Here is a 23711-nt window from a genome sequence, read left to right as displayed (position 1 = left end):
TCGCTATCAAATTCACATAAGACACGTACGGTTTTTTAGTAAATTTTATGACCCAATGTTCCCAGTAATATTACCTACCTATTACTATATTATACAATTATTATCATAGGTATTGCATACTTTATGCAACTCGTCGTCTTGAGAAATAACTAGTAATAAATAGGCATTTTTTAAATGAAAGCTGCATTTTTTAAGTAACCTTTTAAACAGTTAATAGTGTCAAGAAATTAATTTATAATGCCTACCAAGGGAATTATTGTTCTTTGCACACTGCTGGTGTTTGTGCAGGTAACTAACTAAATTTTTATATTAATTGTGGATTACTTTAATTTTTATCAAAATTAAACTAAAGAAAGGCGAGCTAAAAGGGGTATTTGAGGGGCATTTCTTAGGTCGATACAGAACCAGGGGGCTACTACGAAATACGAAAATCGAAGTTCGTATCGTACCCCCTCACTCTCTTATTAAATATGATATTATAATGTCAGCGGGACGGTAAGATATGAAGTTCGAATTTTGCACTTCGTAGTAATAGGGTAGGGCCAGTCGGGCCACTGTGATAGCGATTTCGCTACATAGAGCCTCCTGGAAAGAACTGCAGTGGCCGCACAAGTGGGTACCTACATGCAGGTAAGTTGTGGTTACTGTTCAGGGCTCTACAGTCCTAACCCTTATGGTTTCTCCAAGCTCGTTCGTCTGTCTGTCTGTTCGTCCTTCCGTCCATCCGCGGCTTAAAGACAAAGTGCTACGAAGCTGTGATTTTGTATGCGAAAATATTAATCACGCAGACAAATTGGTAAAATATATATATATATATATATATATATATATATATATATTATTCGTCTAAATCCCCAGTGTGGTAGGTATATCGTTCGATACGTCTTTCTAAAAAATATAAATTTGCAAAGATCACTTGTTAATAAACCTTTATTAACACACTTAAAGCAAAATATGACATTATTTACAAACGGAAGATATTTTCCAAATTAGGCTATGTATCAGTTGTACTATATCTATTCTGTGGTAAGTAATGGTAAGAGTTGAGTGTCCTCCCTATACCGTTGGCTTATTTTTTTTTACAATCTTAAATTATTTTTTTGGTTTTAAAAATATATCGATACCTAATAAATTACATGACAACGGCATATTTCCAAAATGTAAATTTTCCCGATCTTTTAATAAAGTATGCAACCTCGTTGCACGAAAGCCGCTTCTCTTGTTTTTAGGGTTCCGGAGCCAAAATGGCAAAAACGGAACCCTTATAGTTTCGCCATGTCTGTCTGTCTGTCCGTCCGCGGCTTTGCTCAGGGACTATCAATGCTAGAAAGCTGTAATTTTGCACGGATATATAAGTAAACTATGCCGACAAAATGGTACACTTAAAAATTAAAAAAAAAATTTTTTTTGGGGTACCTCCCATAGACGTAAAGTGGGGGTGATTTTTTTTCTCATCCAACCCTATAGTGTGGGATATCGTTGGATAGGTCTTTTAAAACCATTAGGGGATTTTTCGATTCAGTGATTTGTTTGCGAAATATTCAACTTTAAAGTGCAAATTTTCATTAAAATCGAGCGTCCCCCTCCCCTCTAAAATCTAAACCGGTGAGAGGAAAAATTTAAAAAAATTCAGGATGGTAGAAAGTATATCAAACTTTCATGGAAAACTATAACGGCTAAGTTTGCTTGAGAATTATTAGTAGTTTATGAGTAAATAGCAGCCTAAGGTATAAATATACCTAAACTTGGAAGATTCCGTATAAAATAAGAAATCCTTAGAAAAATATTGCTTAATTTTTTCGTAATGGCTACGGAACCCTATTTTGGGCGTGTCCGACACGCTCTTGGCCGGTTTTTTTTATACGACTGGATGGCAAACGAGCAAGTGGGTCTCGACAGGATTAGGAGCAAGATGGTGGTAGCAATCCGGGCGGACCTTGCACAAGGTCCTACCACCTGCAAAAACTATTGTTCTACAATGTCAACTACTCTATTTTCTTTTGTTTTCAGATAGCTGTGTCTCAGGTTTTAACTGTTAAGTCCGCTGGTTCCTGCCAGATAACCAAGGATTCTGGTTCCTTCCTGGTCAATAGCAAGTCGGCTATAGCACCGGATGGCATTTCGGTTAGCAACAGCCGTGTTAGCCTCATTTTCCTGTTTTCACCCTTTCTCAAGTTTTAAAATATCCCGTGCCTCAAGGAACTCCTGGCTTTATAAGATTCTACTTTCTTAATTAAATTAACTATGATACTAAGGGCCGTCTCACATCATTGATTAGTGTTAAGCCTTAAATTATGCCGTCACCCTATTCGAAACAAACAAAATAGAACGTGCCTCAACCTAACGCCTGTTAAACTAACATTGATTGAAAACTATGATACTTAATGTTATATTTTTCAATTTTAAAATATAGTCTTGTTAATAAAAATGGTGTTGGTTTTGTTAATGCACTTGGGCTCAGAGCACTATTTACATGTTTAAATAAATGGGTTTAAAATAAATATCATACAGCGTGACAAATTGAGTTTTATAGTATAACAAATTTGAGGTGCAATTTTGAACACCTTTACTACCTACCCTGTTACCTGCCAAAGCCAGGACTACCCAAATTATAATATAGAAATAGGGATCGTTCAGGATCGTTTTTACCAGGAGGGCTACGAAGTTCGTATCGTACCGTCCCTCTCACTCTCGTAATAAATAATACCTACTAAAGCGTCGTGCGATACGACGGCAAGATAGGTACGTACGAAGTTCTAATTTTGTACTTCGTAGTTGGCACAGAGGTGTTAGGAGAATATTATAAAAGAACTTTCAGCTTAATATAATTATATCCTACTAATATTATAAATGTGAAAGTTTGTGAGTGAGTGAGTGAGTGAGATGTTTGTTACTTCTTCACGCTGAAACGGCTGGACGGATTTGGATGAAATTTGGCGAAAAGTTAGTTTATAACCTGGATTAAAACAAAGGATACTTTTTATCCCGATATTCCCACGGGATACGGATACAATCTCGAAATAACGACCACTGGGCCTAGAGCCATGAAATTTGGTATGTAGGTAGCTGAACCTCTGAAATAACACATAGGCTATTTTTTACTCCGATATTCCCACGAGATACATAGGGATAAAATCTTGAAATAACAACCGCTGGGCTTAGAGCCATGAAATTTGGTATGCAGGTAGCTGGACCTCTAGAATAACAGATAGGCTACTTTATATCCCGATATTCCCACGGGATAGGGATTAAATCTTGAAATAATAACCGCTGGGCTTAGAGTCATGAAATTTAGTGTGTAGGTAGCTGGACGTCTAGAATAACACATAAGCGACTTTTTGACCCGATATTCCCACGGGCTACTTAGGGATAATATCTCGAAATAACAACCACTGGGTTTAGAGCCATGAAATTTGGTATGTAGGTAGCTGAACCTCTGTAATAACAAATAGGCTATTTTTTATTCCGATATTCTTACGGGATAGGGATAAAATCTCTAAATAATAACCGCTGAGCTTGCTGGATGTCTAGAAAAACACATAGATGATTTTTTGACACGATATTCCCACGGGATACTTAGGGATAAAATGTCGAAATAACAACCGCTGGGCTTAAAGGCATGAAATTTGGTATGTAGGTAGCCGGACGTCTGGAATAACACATACGATACTTTTTATCCCGATATTCCCACGGGATAGTTTTGTTACTAAGGGACCCCATACATCCCTATATTATTATTATCATTATTTTGTATTTAGTTCTTGAATTGTGTACTGTAGTTTTTAAGTATTTTATTTTGAAAAAATGACTTTCTGCCAAGTTTCTTGCGGCGCATTCTTCTTGGCAATGATGGTCTTTCCGAAAGCGCTGGTAGTTTAAAAATAACGTGTCAAAGTGCCCATTGCGGCATATTTACTGAATGAATGAATTTGAATTTTAAATTTGAATTTGGCTTGGGAATTTTTTTTTTAATTTCAGCACTGGGTTTTAGGGTCTTGAATTTTGTACAGTCAATCACAACACAACCTCAATGAAGACCACGATATAAATTTTGAAAATTTCCAGGGGAATTTTGTAAAATCCCGAAAATTTTAATTGCAACTACCAGACCGAAAAGTTTACGCGTGCGAAGCCGCGGGTAAAAGCTAGTACTTAATATAGAAGGTCAGTTCGTCATGGGCTCTTGGTCCAATAAGGCTGATTATCATCTTGCATCAACTTGCTAGTGAAAATAGTCTTTATTTTTTTAACTATACAACTGTATTGTATTGAAACCAAAAAAATGGAGCCAAAACCGTGGTCGACTATTATTTAGGTACTTACTGGATAAATTTATTTTAACAATAATAACGAATCATGTCATGAACCACCATGAACAGCAGGGCTACTACCACTACTACGAAATTCGAAAATCGAAGTTCGTGTCATTCGACCACTCTGACACTTATACTATTTTTAGTGTATTTTAGAGAGAATGAGAGGGACGGACCGATACGAATTTCGATTTTCGAATTTATGAGTAGGCCTACTCCGAAACTGCTAGCTCCGCAGAGGGGCTAATACGAAACTCGAAACTCGAACTTCGTATGTTGGCATCCCGCTGAGCTGACGCTTATACTATTTAATACGAGATCGAGAGGGACGGTACGATACGAACTTCGAGTTTCGAGTTTCGTATTAGCCCAGCAGAAGTTTGTTTTGATTTGAAAGCGCAAAGAAACTGCGTTCATATTTATTTTGTAAAAATAGTAAAATTTATTTTTTGTGTGCTGGCAACCCGACACAGATAAACGTCACTTATATTTTGTGATTAGATCAGAAGGCTACTACGAAACTAGCAACTCGAAGATCGTATCATACCGTCCCTCTCGCTCTCGTATTAAATAGTATAGGTGTCAGAGATACCGCACTACACGAACTTCGAGTTTCGAGTTTTCTTAGTAGCCCTGCAGATGTGTGTGAGTGTGAGTGAAGTTTAGGTTTGTCATTTTTATTTACATTTTCCAAACATTTTCTGATCTCCGATATCCTTTATCTTTACAAAAAATACAATAATATCAAGAAATAAACATGAACTGCTTTGAGAACGTTTCGATGCCGAACTGCGTGTGGTTCGAAGGCGGAGAACGGCGCAATGTATTATCAGCGATGGCTGCAGGATTTCTGGTAAGTACGATATTTTAACTTTCTCGATGAATCATACTTCTGTTCTTCATGAGTAGAAATATTACACAGCAATTCAGCATTAATGCAATCGTTTGTTAGAGGCTAATTTCTCGAAATTAAAGCTGGTTTAATCAAGGCAGACCATTGATATATGTTGCAATCAAAACAAAGCTATGTCAAAATACCTCAATGTTTCTTTGTCAGTTGCTATTTATATAGACAATTTCAAGACACTTAGCGTATAAATAAAATATTGGAAAAATATGAATAGATACAGAAAAGAAGCACAACATAGGAATTAGAATTAATTTTAGGATTCCGTACCTCAAAAGAAAAAAACAGATCTCTTATTTATAGGATTGGTAGCGCGTCTGTTTGTCTGTCACATATAATTTGCTCCGAAACTACTGAATCAATTGCAGAACTGCCTTCAATTATTTGGCTTCAATTGTCCCAGTATACGTGTATTTATGACAACCCTAATTTTGAGACATTTTTATATACTTACTGCTACTACCAGAGTTGATTCTCAAATTAATTATTTCTTTGTTTTTAGTTCTTTACAGGATGGTGGTTCATCATTGATTCAGCCTCGATGTATCCAAATGACCTCCCAAATGCCGCTCACGTGTGTGGTGTAATGGCCACTATATCTTTGGTCATGATCAATTCTGTCTCTAATGCGCAGGTAATCAATTAATTATCTATGTATCGTACAAGTTTATAATTCTATCCTAACATAGATATTCCAATTTCATGAAACTCCATAAACTAGGTCGAGTCGGAGACCTGTCAATATGTATGTTTGCCTATATTCTATTTGTTCTAACATGTTTCAAATGACAGATGCCAAACTGACGGAACTAGAGTTCCTCCTACTGTTACACAAACTATTGATACTTTTGCATGGACCTAGTGCTAAAAGTGGCAATAGCATCACAACTGAAAGTCTTATTTGAATTTAAAAATACAATTTATTTGACACTTGGATTGTCACTTTCCCACCCTGACGAACAATCTTGCAAATTAATAATAAGTTTGTTTATTTTACCGCTTTTATTTTTACCGATAACCCTCACCTCTAGCAATTGCAGCCTATTGAGACAACATTGTAAAAGCGTTCATTAAAGGAAGTAAGTTAATATAACACAGTGCCTATGCAGTAACTTAACAATTTGTTAGCAAATTTCAGTTCACATTTTTGAACAATCAGCAGTTTTAATGTGATTTAATTTTTTCAAGCATTATACCTGTTGGAAAAAATAAAAAAATTGTTACCGCCTCACAAAGTTACATAATCATCATGTGTCATTTGAATCATCTTAGAACAAATAGAGTATAGTGAGGTGTGATTGTGAGGGAGCGTTCCTTCAAACTATCTTCTAAGTTCATAATATTACTCTACCCAGTGGATTTTTTTTCTGGGGTGAGTCGCATTAAGGGACAAATAAACAAAGTACTTGCTTTTATTTAGGTACTTCATTTTAGTTTTCAAAATTTTACGCAGTGTTATTACTTATATATGGCAGCTTTTAGGTGGTTAGGTTGCTTTACTTTAGATTCGAATTTGTCTTATGTTAAACATTGTAATATTCCAGGTTCGGGGTGAGACATACACTGGTGGTTGCATGGGTCCTCGCGGCGCCCGGCTGTGGCTCTTCCTAGGGTTCGTCGTGGGTTTCGCCTCACTCATCGCTGCCTGCTGGATACTGTTTGCGAACTATGTGAACACTGGTAAAACATCCTCAGGTCTTTATTGTTTTTTTTTCCTGAGCTTTTGGGTGAAGGGCATATCGGTAAAAGGTTCACTGTTTAAGCTTATTAGAACTTGGTAAAATAGTGCTTAAAAAGTTTAGATTGTAATATTTTTATCTCACTTTTTAAATTTTTCTATGTTTATTAACTTTCATCAGTTTATTGTACAGTCGTAGAAACTGAAACACGTACCTTTGTTCTGCTAATGTCATGTTGACATCTCATACATTTGCCAAAGAAATCACAGCGAAATTGATGAACAAGGTTCCACCCTGTTATGTGATTCAGTTTCCACAACTGTACAATAGTTGCTATTCTGTTACACTAGCTAGGTGATTTCCAGTTCAATAATATTTTTTTTGTCTACTAAAATATTGCATTTCATAATGCACAATATTTTTTCTCAGGCCTATGAAATTTTACCAGATATTTGAAACTTAATGCAGTTAATTTCAAATTAATAAAATGTCTTTCTGCACTGCTTTTGCCAAGATAAAATAGCCATTCTTGGTATACTTTTGTATTTGTTTGTATTATGTGATTATTTCCGTTTACAGATACTACAAAGCACACATGGGCAGGCGTGAGTCTGTTCTTACAAAATGCGTTCATCTTTGCTGGCTCGCTAGTCTTCAAGTTTGGACGCACGGAGGATCTTTGGGGCTAGACATTTAGGTTTCCAGTAAAATCTGATAAATATCTCATACATTTTAAGTCCACATTATGTCTGTGCCTTTAGCATAAATGGGTCGTTTTAATTTTAAAATAAGGAAGGAATACTGTATTTAACTCAATTATTATTAATACTCTAAAGGCGCAGAAAACATTGCTGAGGTCATGATTATTAGAAGAAAAACGAAAATTTCAAAATTGTAATTCCGTGAATTATGAATTATTATGATTCTTCACCTGTTATAAATTGAGTAAGTAAGTAGGTAAATAATATTATATTTTTATATTCATTCCAGAAACGCCACTGGGAAACTATGCCTATGATTTGAATATTTGGTAGCTCCTAGATTTACTTAACACATAATACCATGTATTGTAACGCTTTGCTTCAAGTGTCCTACTATTTATAACCATGTACATCCACCAAGTGAGTAACACGCTTCATTGAAAGAGCTTTCCGTTTTTTTTTCTAATAGTTATGACCAAGAGGTAAACTTTTTATCGAAGTACAGTCACAAATCATGTAAATAATGTCTTTTAACCACAGAACTTGATCCAAGATCTGCTATTTTAACTTACCCAAAAGCAGTTTTTTATTATTGCTATACAAAAATTTAAGTTTGTGTTGGTACGCACCTAGTTCAAAATAACGAATGTGCAATTCTGAATGCTTAGCTTAATATTGACCTGTGTAAATTATTTTTCATCACACTTGCTCGTAAACAGTGTCAAAACATGAAGGCTACCTTGATTGCAACCCCCCCAAATAAAACCTTAGACCTTAATGTTCTTGTCATGAAACCCGTGGTCGGTAAATGAGTCATTGCCCGTACTAATTTTCTTGTCATGAAGCCCAAGGCCGGTAAATGAATTTGTTACTGCATGGTGTGCTGCTGCTCCGTGCGCGCGCTGCACACGCACGCCATGCACATGCTGCGGAGGGGGAGGGCGGCGGGGAGCTCTCGCTGCCAAGAGCGCAATCAGCGGTATCGGCAATTTTTGAAAAAATATTAGTTTTTCTTTTACCAATATACAATTTTACTCGCAAATGTGATGAAAAACATTGTATGTCGCACGGGCGGTACCAGAATTACGAACATCGACTCATTAAAGCCCTCAGTCTTTGATTGCGATCGCGAGCGTTAGAAACGTTAGGCTATACCTACGGCCTCTCTGGTTCGTCAATCGAAATAGTGCGTAGAACTACTTACAAGTAGAGAGAATATAAAACTAATTAATATATGCTTTTATTCCTCATGTGTGTAGCTTTTGTAATGAATGAAAAATTTTATACAAATAATTTGTGGTAGTGTAATAGTGTTATAATTGGTCTATAGTAAATATTTAGTTTAATACACATATATCTGATTTAAATGGTGGACCATAGAAAGGCATATGGATATATTAGGTTTTGTTTATTCTTATCAGGCATGGTAATTAGAAGTCTCCGAAAAAAAGCTCATGTTCTACATTTATAAACCATAATAATATTACATTGTTGATTATTTAAAAAAAATGATTATGACTGCATTGGGATCTACTTAAAATATATGTTCTGTTAATATCTCTAGATTTAAGAGCTGTCACTTGTGAGTGAATATATTTTATTATTTCATTAATAAATATCGCTGTATTTGATTTTGACTGCATTTTCATTTTATTATAATGCCGATTACAAAATGATTGCCATGTGCGAGCGTTTTATGTAAAACATGTGCCAGTTAGGTAGAAAGTGGCGTCCTCATTTACATTTTACTCTTTTATATCATGAGTATGGTAAAGCCCTTTATCCTGACAACGTTATAAATAACTAACTTAGATTTTAGCGGGCAGGATACCAAACTCTTAAGGGGGATAAGTGTCCTGCTAAGCGGTAAATAACAGTTCCAAATACTGCTATAGTGGCGCTAGAGTAGCAAGTGTCTGAAATAATTTAGCGAATATTATCCTAAAATAATTCATGGAAGAGAACCTGGACTGTGATTTAATCTTCGTGATCTGTTAAAAATGTTGAAAGGCGTCGGGTGATTTTACTGTGTTTTTAGTTATAAAGCTTTAACCCCTTGCTACTGTAACGACACCTTTTCAACACCTTCCCGCGGGCACTCCTTCCTTCTACACCTTTGAATTAAATACTCAAAGCTCTACACTCATAATCGAAGGCTTTTCTCGGCAAATGTATGGGATGTCAAGAGGACATTAGTAGCAAAAATGTTCCAATCTGGTACGCGATTCAGTTTCCTTGACTGTACCTAAATCAAACAAATGAGGGCGACCGATGTCGGAGGTAAAGTTCACTTCGGGTTGCTGAGCTAGCCCGTAAGTAAATCAAACACGTGCAATATGTATTATAATTTATATTTTATTATACAGAAAGAATAAATAAGATCTTACAAAAGTATTGTATTAAAACCTCAAGTGCTAAAACAGAAAATGGGGAAATTTGTTAAATAATAAATTTACATCTTAGACACAGCAACAAAGTTTGCATGAAAAAAAAAAACGTTTTTTGTAACGTTACACTTCTGTCAGTTGAGTTTGTTTTTATGCTAACTTATATCTATGTTAAATGGGGTCTTAAGAAATGAGGCATGCTATCTTTGGTTTCTAACGGAAAGTTCTTTCGGTAAACTTACAACTAAATTAAGGAAATCTTTAAAAATAAGAGACCATTCTGGCAGATGTTTTAGTATTTTCCATACGACAGAGGGGGATTCCTTCATTTCCGAATTTCGGTGAAAAATCTGGTATTTGTATCGCTCTCGGCTGAAAATGCCATTTCGACTTGGGATAAAACGTAACCCCCGATGTCTTATAATTACAAATACGTCATAAAACACTGCAGGATATTGCTGGAGAATGCTAAAAGTTTACATTGTATCTTTACTGTTAGTTGTGTAAAGTTAGTGATTAGGATCCTTAATAGCCGTACGAGTTGTCACCGGGTAAGCACAGTCTGCTTCCGTTTCCGTCCGGCACACAGATTTGGTCTGACTCGCAGTTGCCGTTCCGGTACTGGCAGACGTTGCTGGATCCTGGACATTGGCTGGGGGCGACCGCCACGCCGTACAACCGACGCGATGCTGTCGCGATTGGAAGCTGTCCCTTCCTCTGGGTTAGTGTGTCGATGTTTTCAATTTTGAGCCTGTTAATAAAATAACTTTTTAAGAGTCGCCAGTACGTTCGCCGCTGATCGCATTTTCATACAAAAGTAGTTTCTTCTAATTTACAAATAACACACAGAAACAAAATAAAACTCTGCGACTAGGTATAATGGAAGCAGCAATTTTGATGCTTATAATTAGTTTTCGTTAATATTCAATGTAACAAAATAAAATCACATTAATTTTAAGTTTTGTATGAGAAAGGGAAATTCGTTATTGTTTTTTTCCGTTACATTTTATTTTAACCAAACCTAATTATAAGCATCGTAATGGCTGCTCCCATTAGTTGCAAAGTTGCGTTTTGATCTGTAGTGCTGCTTCTATAATTTGAACGAAAACGTTTGTATGGGGACGCGAGCGTACTGGGGACTCTTAATAAAGGTAGGTAAATACTTATAGGGTAGGTAAGACGTTGCAATTATCTGTTATTTCATTAAAATGTGACTTAAATAAAAGCTCGTAAACTTATCCTTATCATGCTAGATGTAGGTAGGTACCTATGCTGCAAAACATAAGTACGTAAATAGTATTCAAGTGCAAGTGTAAAAATGCCAAAAGCTGTACTACTATTTTAGACATCTTGATTTTCAAATAAATATATTACAATTTCCATTATGTTCTTTCTTTAGGTACTTTAATTATCTGCAAGATTTTACGAGGTTTTGAAATTATGTGGGTCTACATTGGCGCATGTACCTTACTTATTTATTTATTTAGTAATACACTTTTGTGCAATTATCATACATAGGTACTTATAATAATAAAAATACAATACAATAATACACTGACTCTTTATTGTACTACACCAGAAATAGTAGCGATACGTACCTACAGAAAACAGGAAGGTACGCAGTGAATAATAAGTATCTTTAAACAAGCAATAAGTACTTGTACGTACCTATGATAATGGATTTGATAAGTGCGGGTTTTCAGGGACGAAAAATCGATCTGGCTTGGTCTTATTTCGAGTTTTAGCAAGCTACTATGTTGAGTAATGAAAACACTTACGTTTTCCAATCCGTCCAATAGAATGTATTGTCATTGATTGCTAGTCCGAAGGGGTACGAGCAATTCTGCACAACGGTTTCTCTCTCCATTGTCTTCAGACTCACGCACTTTATAGCGAACAGTCCAGCGTCGGCATAGCACAGCCGATCTCTCGCCCAATCTATGGCCAAAGAGTTTGGCAGTTTCACCTCCGAGTTGTCCACGAAGACGCCTCGCTGGGATCCGTCCATGTTGGCCCACTCGATTTTAGGACTCGCGCGGTTCCAATCTGACCAGAATACCTTTCTGCAATGTTTAAAAAAAGTCAATGTGCATAATTATCGTGAGAAAAATCTTAAGTGTCATTTGTGTACAGTATCAAAAGTTACCCTCTTCCTGGATGGACTGCGATGCCTCTCGGGTTTCTGATGTCGTTTTTGGAAAACAATACTGCTCTTACTTTGGTGTCAATATTAGCAACCTCTATTGTCAACTTCTTTGAATCCGTCCAGAATATGTTACGTGCTGACCAGTCAATGGCCACTCCCTCCGGCGATTTGATACCTGGAGAATTATTTTTTTATAACGCTATTTTTTTTAAACATTCAAGTATTGATACGCATTTAAATTAAAATCATTTTACAAACCAGTAGCTAGAAACAGTTCAAATGATGAACCATCGTAATTTGCACGCTTGATTGAGTTACTGACCACGTCTCCCCAATAAATTTTACCACTTTGGCAGTCAACGTCGATACCGACGGCAATTTGGTCTATACCGCTATTAATGGGAGTAGCATAGGTTCGGGCAGAGCTCTCAAATGGCACCTTGTACACGAACACGCCATCACTAGCCACTAAGAAGTTGCCGAGTTGTCTAGGGTTTAGTGTGCATCGACTGCCATCCCCAGAGTATCCAGAGTTACACTCGCAGACGTACCCCTCGTTACGTTTTAGACAAGAGGCTTGTGGATCGCACATGTCAGGGTCGGTTTTGCAGCTAGGTTCTAATCTGCAGTCATAACCATCTCCAACATATCCTTCATTACAAACACACTGATAGACGTTTTCAAACGACAATGAGCATGTAGCGCTTTCGTGGCAGTCATTGGCTACGTCGCACGTAGCACGGACGGGTGAGCAATTCAAAATGCCCTCGCCTCCATAGCCTGAGTCGCAGTGGCAGTAGCTTATCCCAATTGTGTCGTCATATAGGCACGTGGCGTGCTCAGCGCATACCGCTCCGTTGCAAAGTGGGCGGTCAGGGATACATGCTTCGTTTTCGTCTTTGACGTATCCTGGTACGCACTGACAAACCATCTCATTGCTGGCAGTGTCAAGTCGGCATTCAGCGTGGCTTTCACATTCCGAACTATTTGTGCAAATAAGCTTAGGTCGGCAGTCATAGCCGTCGCCGTGGTAACTGGGGTCGCACATGCATATGTCGCCGTTGCTGGTTGGGTAGCAGTGAGCATTTGGGCCGCAGGAGCAGGAGTCGGAAATTCGTTCGATGCACTCGTATGCATCACCTTCATATCCTTCGGGACAAACGCAGTGTGATACGTATTGTCCGTCAACAGGGTCAAGTGTAACGGTACAAACCGCGTTCGGTGGACAATTAGAATCCGTCGTGCATGTTACTGAAACAAAAAAGGTTGTTATGAACATATTGACCATTTCTAATCATGTGACTAATGATAATGATAAACAAATTCTTACTCGAAGAGTCATTAGTTTCTTGTATAGGACTTGGAACCTCGTATTCGTCAAGACGACACAGATCGTTATTTCTTTCGTCTTTAAATCTCGAATAGCCCTCGGGGCAATCACAGCCATATACACTGCAGGTAGGCAATACAAAAGTCTCGTTATTTTCGGCTTCTTCGGTAGTAGGTGTTGGTGGTGGAGTTGTAGTAACAGGTGGTAGTGTGGAAATGTACGTTGGAGCTTGTACGGCGCAGTAATAACCATCACCAATGTAACCAGGATTACATTGGCAAATATGACTGTTGCTGACTTGTGAGAAGATGCATGTGGCTTGAGGTGAACAATTTTGCAAAACGTCGCAAGTGAATTCATTGATAAGCCAACATCTCTGTCCGTCACCAGTGTATCCTGGGGTGCACACACATGTCGGTCCACTTCCATTGTAGCCTTCTTGGCATTGAGCATGTTGGTTGCAAGTTATATCTCTGCATTGGGACACTTGAGTGCAACTGACACCATTCCCTTCAAATCCATCGCGACAACGGCACTGAAATCCTCCATCATGGTTGTAGCAGTCAGCGTTTGTGTCGCAGTTGTGTGTTCCAGCGTTGCATTCGTCTACATCTATACAAGCGAGCGCGTCATCTATGTACACGTTTGTGAATCCTGACTCGCAGACACAAGTGAAGGAGCTACCTTGCACCACGCAAGAGCTATGTGGCCCACACGCACTTCGACCGACAATACATGGATCTTCTTGTCCTAGTGGCACAATTTTATTGCTCATTCCGTACCTGACTATGTTGTCCTTGGGTTCGTAACCTAAATAATTCTTTGAGACTTTCAAAGTAGACGAAATAGCGTCTTCTGGTGCCGCGGGTGCATAATGACACGGGTTATACGTAAAGGTTTGCGAAACCCTTTGTTCATAGTTGACTCCTGTTAATTTATTAGTTAGAGTGCGAGTCGACTCTGATCGTATTAATCCCGCTTCCACGAGTGTGTACTGCTCTTCATATTCTGAAATTTGAAGTTTGGCACCAAATTCGACTTGTGGCAACGATCCTCGTATGTCGGAATCCAAAGCGATTTGATCGAAAACATCATGACCTAAGAACTCTTGCGTAAGTGTCACTCTGTTCTGTGTTGCTGGGAAATATATGTCCGCTGTATGGTTGAACACAGCTCCTGTTAATTGGTAACCGTTGCTAGCAGCTCCTGAAGGCTTCGCGAATAACCACCCGACAACTCCACCGAGAACATTTACTAATTGAAGGCTACTTCCTAAAGGACTCGGGGCTTGCGACAGCGCTGTGTATGATCGCCCGTCTGCAACCACAACGTATGCCTGGATGTCAACGTCGTTTATTGAAATATCGTTTACGACACCGTTCAGTTTGCCGTGAACTCGTAGTGGGGCATCATTTTTTACGCAATATTTTCCGTTACCATAGAATCCCTCACTGCATTGGCAGCAGATTCCCGCTTGATAGTCGACACACCTCGCGTGCGTGTGGCACACGCTGGGTCCACTTTGAGCGCAAGTTTTGGATTCTTCCTCGAACTCCGCTTCGTATTGATTGTACAGGTCCGGCACGACGATGTTGCCATCCAAAGAAATGTTACCTACACGAAACACATACTTCCCCGGTTCGTGCATGTTCGACCATCTGAAATGAAATCGTAAAGAAATTAAGATCTCATATAATTTTACATTAGCTTAATAATAACAGAATTTTAGGTTTCTTTACTTACGCAACGATATTTCGTATTTGGTGACTGCCTGAACCTCTAAGGTGTAACATACGACCATCTTCAGCAACAAAGCCAGCTTGTGCCTTGGCATCAGGTAAGCTTCCAGGTGGCATCTCTCGTTGGATCCACTGAATGTCTCTGTCAGGGTATAGGAATTCAACAAAGCTCTCTGTGCCGTTACTAATGACAACGACTTGAAAAGTGTTCCGTCGATTTTCCTGTGAGCCGGCGTACGGTACCTCAAGCCACGTGACTATGAATATGCTGGTAGGATGAAAATCATAGTATTCGTGGAAATTATTTTGAATGCTCTCTTCGGCTTTTACCAAAACGTGGTTTTCGTCAGTCTCTCTGTAATAGACGGCGCCAGATTCTGAGGTGTCTATATTTGAGTAGAATGCTGCTATCGAGGGATATGGCAGTGGAAACTCGGTATTCAGAAATGATGATATGTCTGCTCTGAATGTAAGTACTCCGTAGTTGTTCACCTGGGGACAACAAGAAAGGTTATAGTCAAATCATCAGTCGGATTAATTTTATACATAGTTAGGTTGTACACAATACAATACAATGTTTTGCACATCACATACCTAGTACATAATTAATCAGAAAACGGATACGTATGAAACATTGTATTGGGTATAAACCAAGTAGTTACCTAGTAACCTACGGAATTTATGTATTTTACCAGTTTATAATGATTCACGTTTAATTATATTAGACAGACATATTTATTATGATTATTAAATTGAATGAATACACTAGCAGCTCTATATTTTTTACGGAATGCAACCGAAAATAACACAGTCGTTATCATGATGTAGGTATTGCAACGGGGTCGAAATATCAGGAGCTCACTAATGATAATCACGATCTACATTCCCCCGTAAGAACTATGTCTTATATAATATGTAAGTGAGAAATCCGGTAGTCGATACCAATCGATGTGTCAATTAACTGTACACTCCGTGAGCTCTAACACTGTAATAATATTACGCTTCTTTATCTTTTTCTAATTTTTATACAATATGACTTTTTGTCATGATACAAATAAAACAAAATCAGCATTTTCGAATTCTTCCATCGTTAATTTAAATAGAGAACACCCCGCCTTAACACACTACTTTTATTTAGAAGTATATAGAGCTGCATGTTGTTATACTGTATCTACTTCTCTTGGGTATGTCAAATATTTTTTTTTGGTCTGCTTACGTTTAATATTTTTTTAATGTAGGTACTTTTCGAAATAGCTCGGTCTTGAACCTTATCGTAGGCTTGAACCTGCTTCTATAGGTTTTTCTTTTTTATTTCTTTCTTTTTTTTTGTTGATTTATTTTTTATAACTTTAATTAATTTGTTGTCATTAATAAATAAGAATTAAACACAAATAAATAACAAATTAAATAAATAAGTAAGTGAAAGATTTTAGCTATATAAATAATGCCACAACCACTCTTCGCGTGATGGATTGCTACTAAGTCAAAAAGACAATTTTCATTTTCTACTACGCGAAACCTTCCGATTTCCCCCGAAACCCGAAGGTTTTTCTAAGAGCTCACGGATTGTACTGGTCCACCCGTTTAAGTATTGTCTTAATCGCGTGTTGAACATTGATTGCTCGATCACAGAACAAAAGACTGGAGGAAAAGTTCTGAGTTCAAATGTTTAACTTGTTGTGTAGTTTTTTGCGCAAATATTTTAATAGGTTCTAGCTCTTTTGATGTTCAATATTAAAAAAAAATATATATCATAGGACACCTGACATCAATTGACCTAGTCCCAAACTAAGCAAAGCTTGTACTATGGATACTAGGCAACGGATAAACATACTTATATGTATAGATAAATACATACTTATAAATACATATTAACATCCAAGACCCGAGAACAAACATTCGTATTATTCATACAAATATCTGCCCCGGCCAAAAGCGTCTTTGTAAGAACAAAAAGTGCTCAGGCGACGCCTTAGCCTTAGCCAACGTATATACCCGTATAGTAGGACAAACCTTCAAGCTTGTAACGATTTCCAGTCGATAGCGGCACTTTCATTCAACATGATAACGTGCGGCTAGTACCCGAACACATCCGTCAAAATTAAGAAAAGAAGTAAAAGTTATATTAATTAGTGTAACGTCTTATGTTTCGTTGCAAGAAGGAAGATTTTGAATAAAAAAAATCTTTGGAAAAACAATTGCAAGTAAGTATGACGAAAACTCAATATTCAATACTCAAACAAAACAAAAGAAAATCCCGGTAATGAATATTTTTTTAGCCAAGTAAAAGTAAATTTATTTTTAAATCGGTCCTTAATTTCGGTGTTGATTTCTTATTATTTTGCGATGTTTTGTATTATTTTATATCAGGACATAACCAAGTGGAGTCATTTATTTCAATGCAATTATGGCTTAAACTTTATTGAGTAGTTCCAAATTTGAAACGTCCGAATTGGTCAAAATTCGCGGCCTTACCCATAATATAAGTTTGACGCCAATCTATTCTGTCAATTTGTCGGTCTATCTGTCTGTGGCATCGTAGCTCTCAAAAGGGTGGACCGATTTCGATACGGTTTTTATATGTGAAAGCCAGTTTCCTTGCCTTTATTCTTAGCTATGTTTCATTATAATCAGGTCAGCCGTTTCTTAGATATACTTTGAAATGACAATGTGGGGGATTTTCAACTTTTTTTAAGTTGGTTATACTTAACAGAGCCCTCCTAAGAAAAAGCAGAAAAGTACAATTCAACCAGTTCAAGAGCTGCCATAACAGATAACAGCTTAACCTGATATCACAGAATAACCAAGTTTATGTCACATGTTAAGCTGAATATCACTGAATTACCTACTTTTCCATGTGTTTAAACATTTGTTTTGCCACATGGAAAAGCATTTGCTTATTAAATTAATTTGGTACATTATAAATATAACCAGAAGTTCACAAATTGTAGACAAATTCATACATTTTTAATTAGTAACATTTCAAAAATACTTAATCGGTATGTAATATTATATAGTCAACAAACCTAACTATCACCGATTAACTAAGGTAGGCAGGGCAAACTTTATTTTTTATTAAAAATTTGATAACCCTTACGAAAAATTCAATGATACCCAAATTTGAACAAAAACAGGATTTCACATGAGTGGGTTTATGTAGTGAGATTATTCGACTACTCGTATTTAAGTGCAGTGACCTCTAACTTCGTTCTGATAGCCACGTGCATTTCCGCCCGTTGTCCCGTTTGCCCCCGAATGTACTATCACATCACCCCTTATCATGTTGCAAATAACGCTTTTGTACATACGTAAGTACCTATTTTTTAAAGAATTAGTATGACTGAACTTAAAATCACACAAATATGTTTAATTATTCACCAGGAAATACTTAAGCAGTTCATTTGGAAGCAAATATTGATTAGTGGATTTTTCTTTTGTATTCAATGCGGTTAAGAATATTTACTCTACGCTAATTATGGAAAGTGCTTCGAAATTGTTTGACGATTTGACATTTTAATTTATGTGCCTTGGTCATTAGGTACCTAAACACATTCACTGTTTAGAAGAGACAATTCACGTATAAGCGATTATTTTGCAATGACTGTAATTTTACAAGCTTTTATTTAACTTCGCGTATAGTATACTGGGTACCTACTTATTTGTTTGTTTCAAATCTTGCAAGTTAATTTTGATCCGCTCTCAGCGGTCGGATTGACTTGAAATTTGGTATACATATTTGGACGACAATGGGAGTACAATCAACAAATAGTACAGTCAGAAAAAAAATACCACGATGCTGAAGTTTCTAAGCTAGACAAGTTTATGTTCGACTTTGATTTGGTTTATTGCCTCATTTATGCTTGTTTAATTACAAAGTTTGAAAAGTGTTTTATGTGTAATTTTAAGAACCTATATTTTCGAATCCACCAAAATTTGGTTCCGGAAGAGTAAAAAAAATTTGTAAGTACTTACCCTAAATTATAGGTTAGTACCACATTTTTTTGTCCAAAAATGATATCAGTAAATTTATTGTCAAAATACGTTTAAATAATTCAGTTTTTAGACCCGCAAGCTGAATCCACCAATATATCTAACAGGAAAGTAGAAAAAAAACCAACCAAGAGCGTGCCATTACGAAAAAAAACAAGTAATATTATGTGCGTTATAACACAATTAAAACACTACAGTCGTTGTCGTCGTCGTTTCTTTAAAAAAATATGGCTCTATCCATTAGAGGACAATTTTGCCAGTGTCTAGTAGTTTTTGTTTTGCCGTTGTACGGTAAAAAAATTCTAGAAAACGAAATATGAGCGGTGATGGTGGATGAACGATGACAGCGCCGAATCTATTCACACTACAGTCTTAAAATCTATTACCAACTTGGCATTGTCATATATAATAAGTACCCTTAATAATGCAATCTGCCACGTATGTCAAAAGCGGTGTTGGTCCATGAATCTGCCAGTATATCATTAACGATAAAGAGGTTGCAATGTGCATAATCTCTTTTGCGACTAAATTATCTTGTATGGGTACACCATATCCTTTATTTTTCCATTTTCTAGTATGAAGTACCAACTGGATTATTTTGAAAAAAATATATATTGTACGCCTTTATATAAGCAATTACCTAATAAAAAACTGTTGATGTCGCTCTTCTAGAAAGCAAGAAAAAAAAATACTGAAGTTTTATTTCCTACATTTATCCAAGTTTTTTTTTGGAAAAATAAAATATTATTTAAAGAATATGTGAATATGTTAGCCAATGAGGAAAAAAAACACATTTTTGTGAAAAGTAAAAAAAAAACATATCTCAGAAAATAACACAGATAGGAAGCTAAAACTTACAGGAAATAACACTTGTCATGAGGGCTCTTATTAAAAAAAATACAAACGTGAACGTGAACGTTTGGTGAAAGCTCGGCTACGCTCTTTTGGTGGATTATTGAAGAATAGGTATATTTGCAAATTACTTGACCTAATTTTTTATGCAAAAAATTGCTTATTTGAATTACCTACGGAAATAGGGCCATTTCGAAGTGAAAATATAAATCCCATTTATTCCCTATCCCGTGGGAATTTCAAAAAATCCTTTTTTAGTGCGCGTCTACACCTATTAAGGAACATATATTCCAAATTTCAAGTTTCTAGACCCAGCGGTGTGGGCTGTGCGTTGATCTATAAGTCAGTCAGTCAGTCAGTCAGTTTCTTCTTTTATATATATAAGAGATTAGTATAGGTGTACCTCGAACAAAAAGATCAGTTTCTAATTATTAGTTGGACTATGTTGAGACATCTACTAGGACAAGGGGCCTACACGTGTCAAATGTGTGAAGATCAATTTCTTTATGAAACTCTTAGATTGATTGTTCATTCCCAAAAACCCCCACATAACAAATTTCATCATATTTAATTCTTACAACTGTTTTTGAGGTATATACCTAAATTTATAGGTATAAATAAGATACATCCTAATCGATGTCGGTCTATGCTTAACTAAGTAAACAAGCTTGTAAGCTCATCTGCGGGTACTCAGACCCTATGACAATAGGCATAATAAGTAGAAAATGGTCTGTGTAAAGATAACATCCATACTGCACAATCTGGTAACATAACTATGTAGTAATGCTCCAATAACTTTGTAACACGAAATAGGGCACGTTTGTTTACTAAACACTGCCCTTAGTGATCTAAAATGACCTAAATTCCTAGATACTCGTTGTTTTTTGGAAATTATCTATGTACCTACGTGTTTGCCTCAATAATCAAGGGTATATCAACGAGGACCTCTGCATGATATTTAAGTTAAAAACCATATTTAAAAATCAAACAACATATTGTTAAAGTTACGGGGTGATTCCAAGCGCAAGCAATTATAATTACAGTGTGCATATTTAATAAATACTTTACGAGCAGTTAATTAAAGTTTTATATTTATTTTCCTTAATAATCTTTATTTAATTCTTTACGAGCAGTTAATTAAAGTTTTATATTTACTTTAATAATTTATTATTTTCATTTTATTTTGATAATTTAATTAAATTGCATTTTACGTGTTGTTCTAGCAACAGAGCATGAGAAACCAGATTATATTTAAAACCTATTTTGTACACCATGTTTTTATGTAATAGTATATTTTTTATCGAGGGACTAAATTAAGCCAATATATACCCGAGGTGGTTAGCCACCCGAGCTTTAGCAAGGGTGTCGTCTATTTATCCGATGGTTTATATTGACTTTTAGTCTCGTATTTTATTCCAACCAGACACAGACATAGGTACCTAATAGGTACCTAATAAAATCGCAATGGCGAAATGGTCCATACACAAACTGGAATAAATAGAATGGCGCCACCTTCTATGCGGAAAAAGCATAGAACTAAGACCACGTAGACTAAGAACGAAACACTTTCGTCATGAAAATGGTCCACACACAATCTTATTTTATGCCAAAAACTAAGCAAGTACTTACTGGCTGTTTGAGTTTATCTAAGTCACTCGAAGTAAATTACAAAAAAAGAAATTACTTTTACTCCCTAGGGACTAAAGTACTCACTTTACTGCTTTTAGAGCATGAGAAGTGGAAAATAAGTATTTGATTGATTAATTTACAATTTTAACACTAACACATTACATTATAAACTAACGATAAATCTAAACTTAGTTATTTTAACTTAGTTTAAGATATGTAACCAAATAAATTAAGTATGTACCTATAGGTACTTAAAAAAATTAAATGTAAGTATCATTGTCAATGTAGCATTCAATTATTTGAATCAAGAACCTGCCTGTCAAATTTGGAGCAGAGAATCTAAGTTTGGGGAATTCGATTTTGACCAGATTAACGTATCTACCTACTACTGGCAATCTAATGGACGCACGTAATGTATAAAAAAATAGATGATTAGTAATAAAAATACACGTTGCATTTTTCGATGAATTTAAAAAAATATTCGAAAAAGTATTTAATGATGTTTTTTCATAATAATTAAGATTTATTATAATATATAAGTATCTAACAGGTTCCGTTATTCCGAATGTTCATATGGGTTAATTTAGGTTTCTGAATAAGCAATTATTGCCTGCTAAACAATTTAAAAGTTCTTAGAGAAGTCTTATCTTCACTTTTGAATTTCACTGAAATGTTTTATCTATGGGTAAGTAAGGGTATCTTTTTTAAAAGACGAAGGACCATTTGACCTATCTTCCAAGTAAATCAATAATTACTAGTGTTTCAGTAAGGTGAAGCACATGGCAGACCAGCATCAGTGAACAAGGACAAGAAATTAAAGTAATAAAAAAAAAACTTACGAAAATTTTATCGTACGTCTCCCCGTAAAAGACAACGGGAACTTTCAACGGCACTTCAGGGCTGACGATTTCGGCACCTTTTGGCAGCTTGAGGTCCAGTCCAGGGCCGTGAGGGTAAAGTTGGTCCCGCGTGATAGCGCACGCGCAAGCCGCGAGGGCGAGCACTCCCGCGCACGTCCACATGTCGACGCACTGTGTTCTATACTAATAGGGAATGACCCATTATTTTGACGTCCGGAACAAAGTTGAGCGGGCAGCGATTTGGATTGGTTTGGTTTAATTAATGCGGGGAAAATCCGCCATTAAAATAGTTTTATTAATAATGCTGTAACGTAAAGGTATCAAGCATGCAAAGCCCGTGCCGAACATTGTTTTTTTTTAAATGTTGATCAGCGATTGCTGCGCATGCGACTTCTATCTCATCTAATAGTAAATGCACCCAGAGATGTAACTCACTGGTTCAGTAACAGTCATCATTCGTTATGGCCTTGGATGTTCTCAATTTTTTTTAATACTTAATTTATAGTATAAGTTTTGAACACAATTGCCAAAAAGCGTAGATTTTTTAGTAAATTAACCGGTTCCTTCTATACAATGGCAAGATACAGAAATTATTTCCTAAAATTTACGTCTTTTAATGGTTTGACGTTTGACACAGAATTCAGGAACATGACATAATTGTAACTTATTAAGTACCGCTAAATGTTATGCAGGTACGCACGTACGGTACCAAAATGAATAGCGTAGGTATATAATTAGAAAAATATTTAGAAAACAGTACTAGAAGACCATATAACTTAAGCAATAAAATTTCACATTTATTTCACGGGTGTAATAAAACTATGAGTGAAAATCGTGAAAGCGTAAAACAATGTAAAATAATTTAATTTTAAAATACGCTAGGCGCTCGGTCGATTCAGCAAACTCGGCTCGTAGGACATCTCAGAAGGCAATAAAGCCAACTAAAATAAACAGTTGAATGTGGAAAGCTCACGAAAGTTGCAGCAACAACGACGGAATGCCGAGAACTCCGATGAAAGCTTAAAATCTTCAGAATTTTAACGGCTTAAACTACTTTGCTTGGATAGCTCGGTTCATTAAATGTTTTGAAATATTTTGGCCACGTTTAATTAATAGTCAGGTTAAAGCTCATCGTGTTTTAAATAATATTAAGGCTAGGTGTAAACAATTGGGTTATA

At 36.4% G+C, this 23711-nt stretch overlaps 2 protein-coding genes across 3 annotated transcripts; one reads left to right on the top strand and one right to left on the bottom strand.

Moving 5' to 3' along the window:
* The first annotated feature begins 4930 nt into the window (after positions 1-4930).
* On the top strand, positions 4931-9234 carry LOC141432072 (transmembrane protein 50A). 2 transcript variants are annotated; one of them, XM_074093456.1, is made up of 4 exons: positions 4931-5166; positions 5723-5854; positions 6765-6900; positions 7479-9234. In XM_074093456.1, the coding sequence occupies exons 1-4, from the start codon at positions 5071-5073 to the stop codon at positions 7586-7588; spliced, it is 474 nt and encodes a 157-aa protein (XP_073949557.1). In that variant the 5' UTR covers positions 4931-5070; the 3' UTR covers positions 7589-9234. The 2 variants fall into 2 exon arrangements, with proteins under 2 accessions (XP_073949557.1, XP_073949556.1); XM_074093455.1 differs by having other exon boundaries at positions 4932-5166; positions 6765-6915.
* Positions 9235-9935: 701 nt separating this feature from the next.
* Ndg (Nidogen) lies at positions 9936-22728 on the bottom strand. The gene is made up of 7 exons (XM_074093454.1): positions 22513-22728; positions 15207-15694; positions 13464-15121; positions 12392-13384; positions 12134-12308; positions 11766-12050; positions 9936-10738 (listed from the first exon to the last, which is right to left on the bottom strand). Exons 1-7 carry the CDS (start codon positions 22693-22695, stop codon positions 10513-10515), a joined length of 4008 nt encoding a protein of 1335 aa, XP_073949555.1. The 5' UTR covers positions 22696-22728; the 3' UTR covers positions 9936-10512.
* Between the last annotated feature and the right edge of the window lie 983 nt (positions 22729-23711).

Source organism: Choristoneura fumiferana, chromosome 10 (genome assembly GCF_025370935.1).
Source record: "Choristoneura fumiferana chromosome 10, NRCan_CFum_1, whole genome shotgun sequence".
In the NCBI taxonomy this organism is placed as follows: Eukaryota; Metazoa; Arthropoda; class Insecta; order Lepidoptera; family Tortricidae; genus Choristoneura; species Choristoneura fumiferana.
Note: the sequence above shows the minus strand (reverse complement) of the source record. Positions and strands in the feature narration are given on the sequence as shown.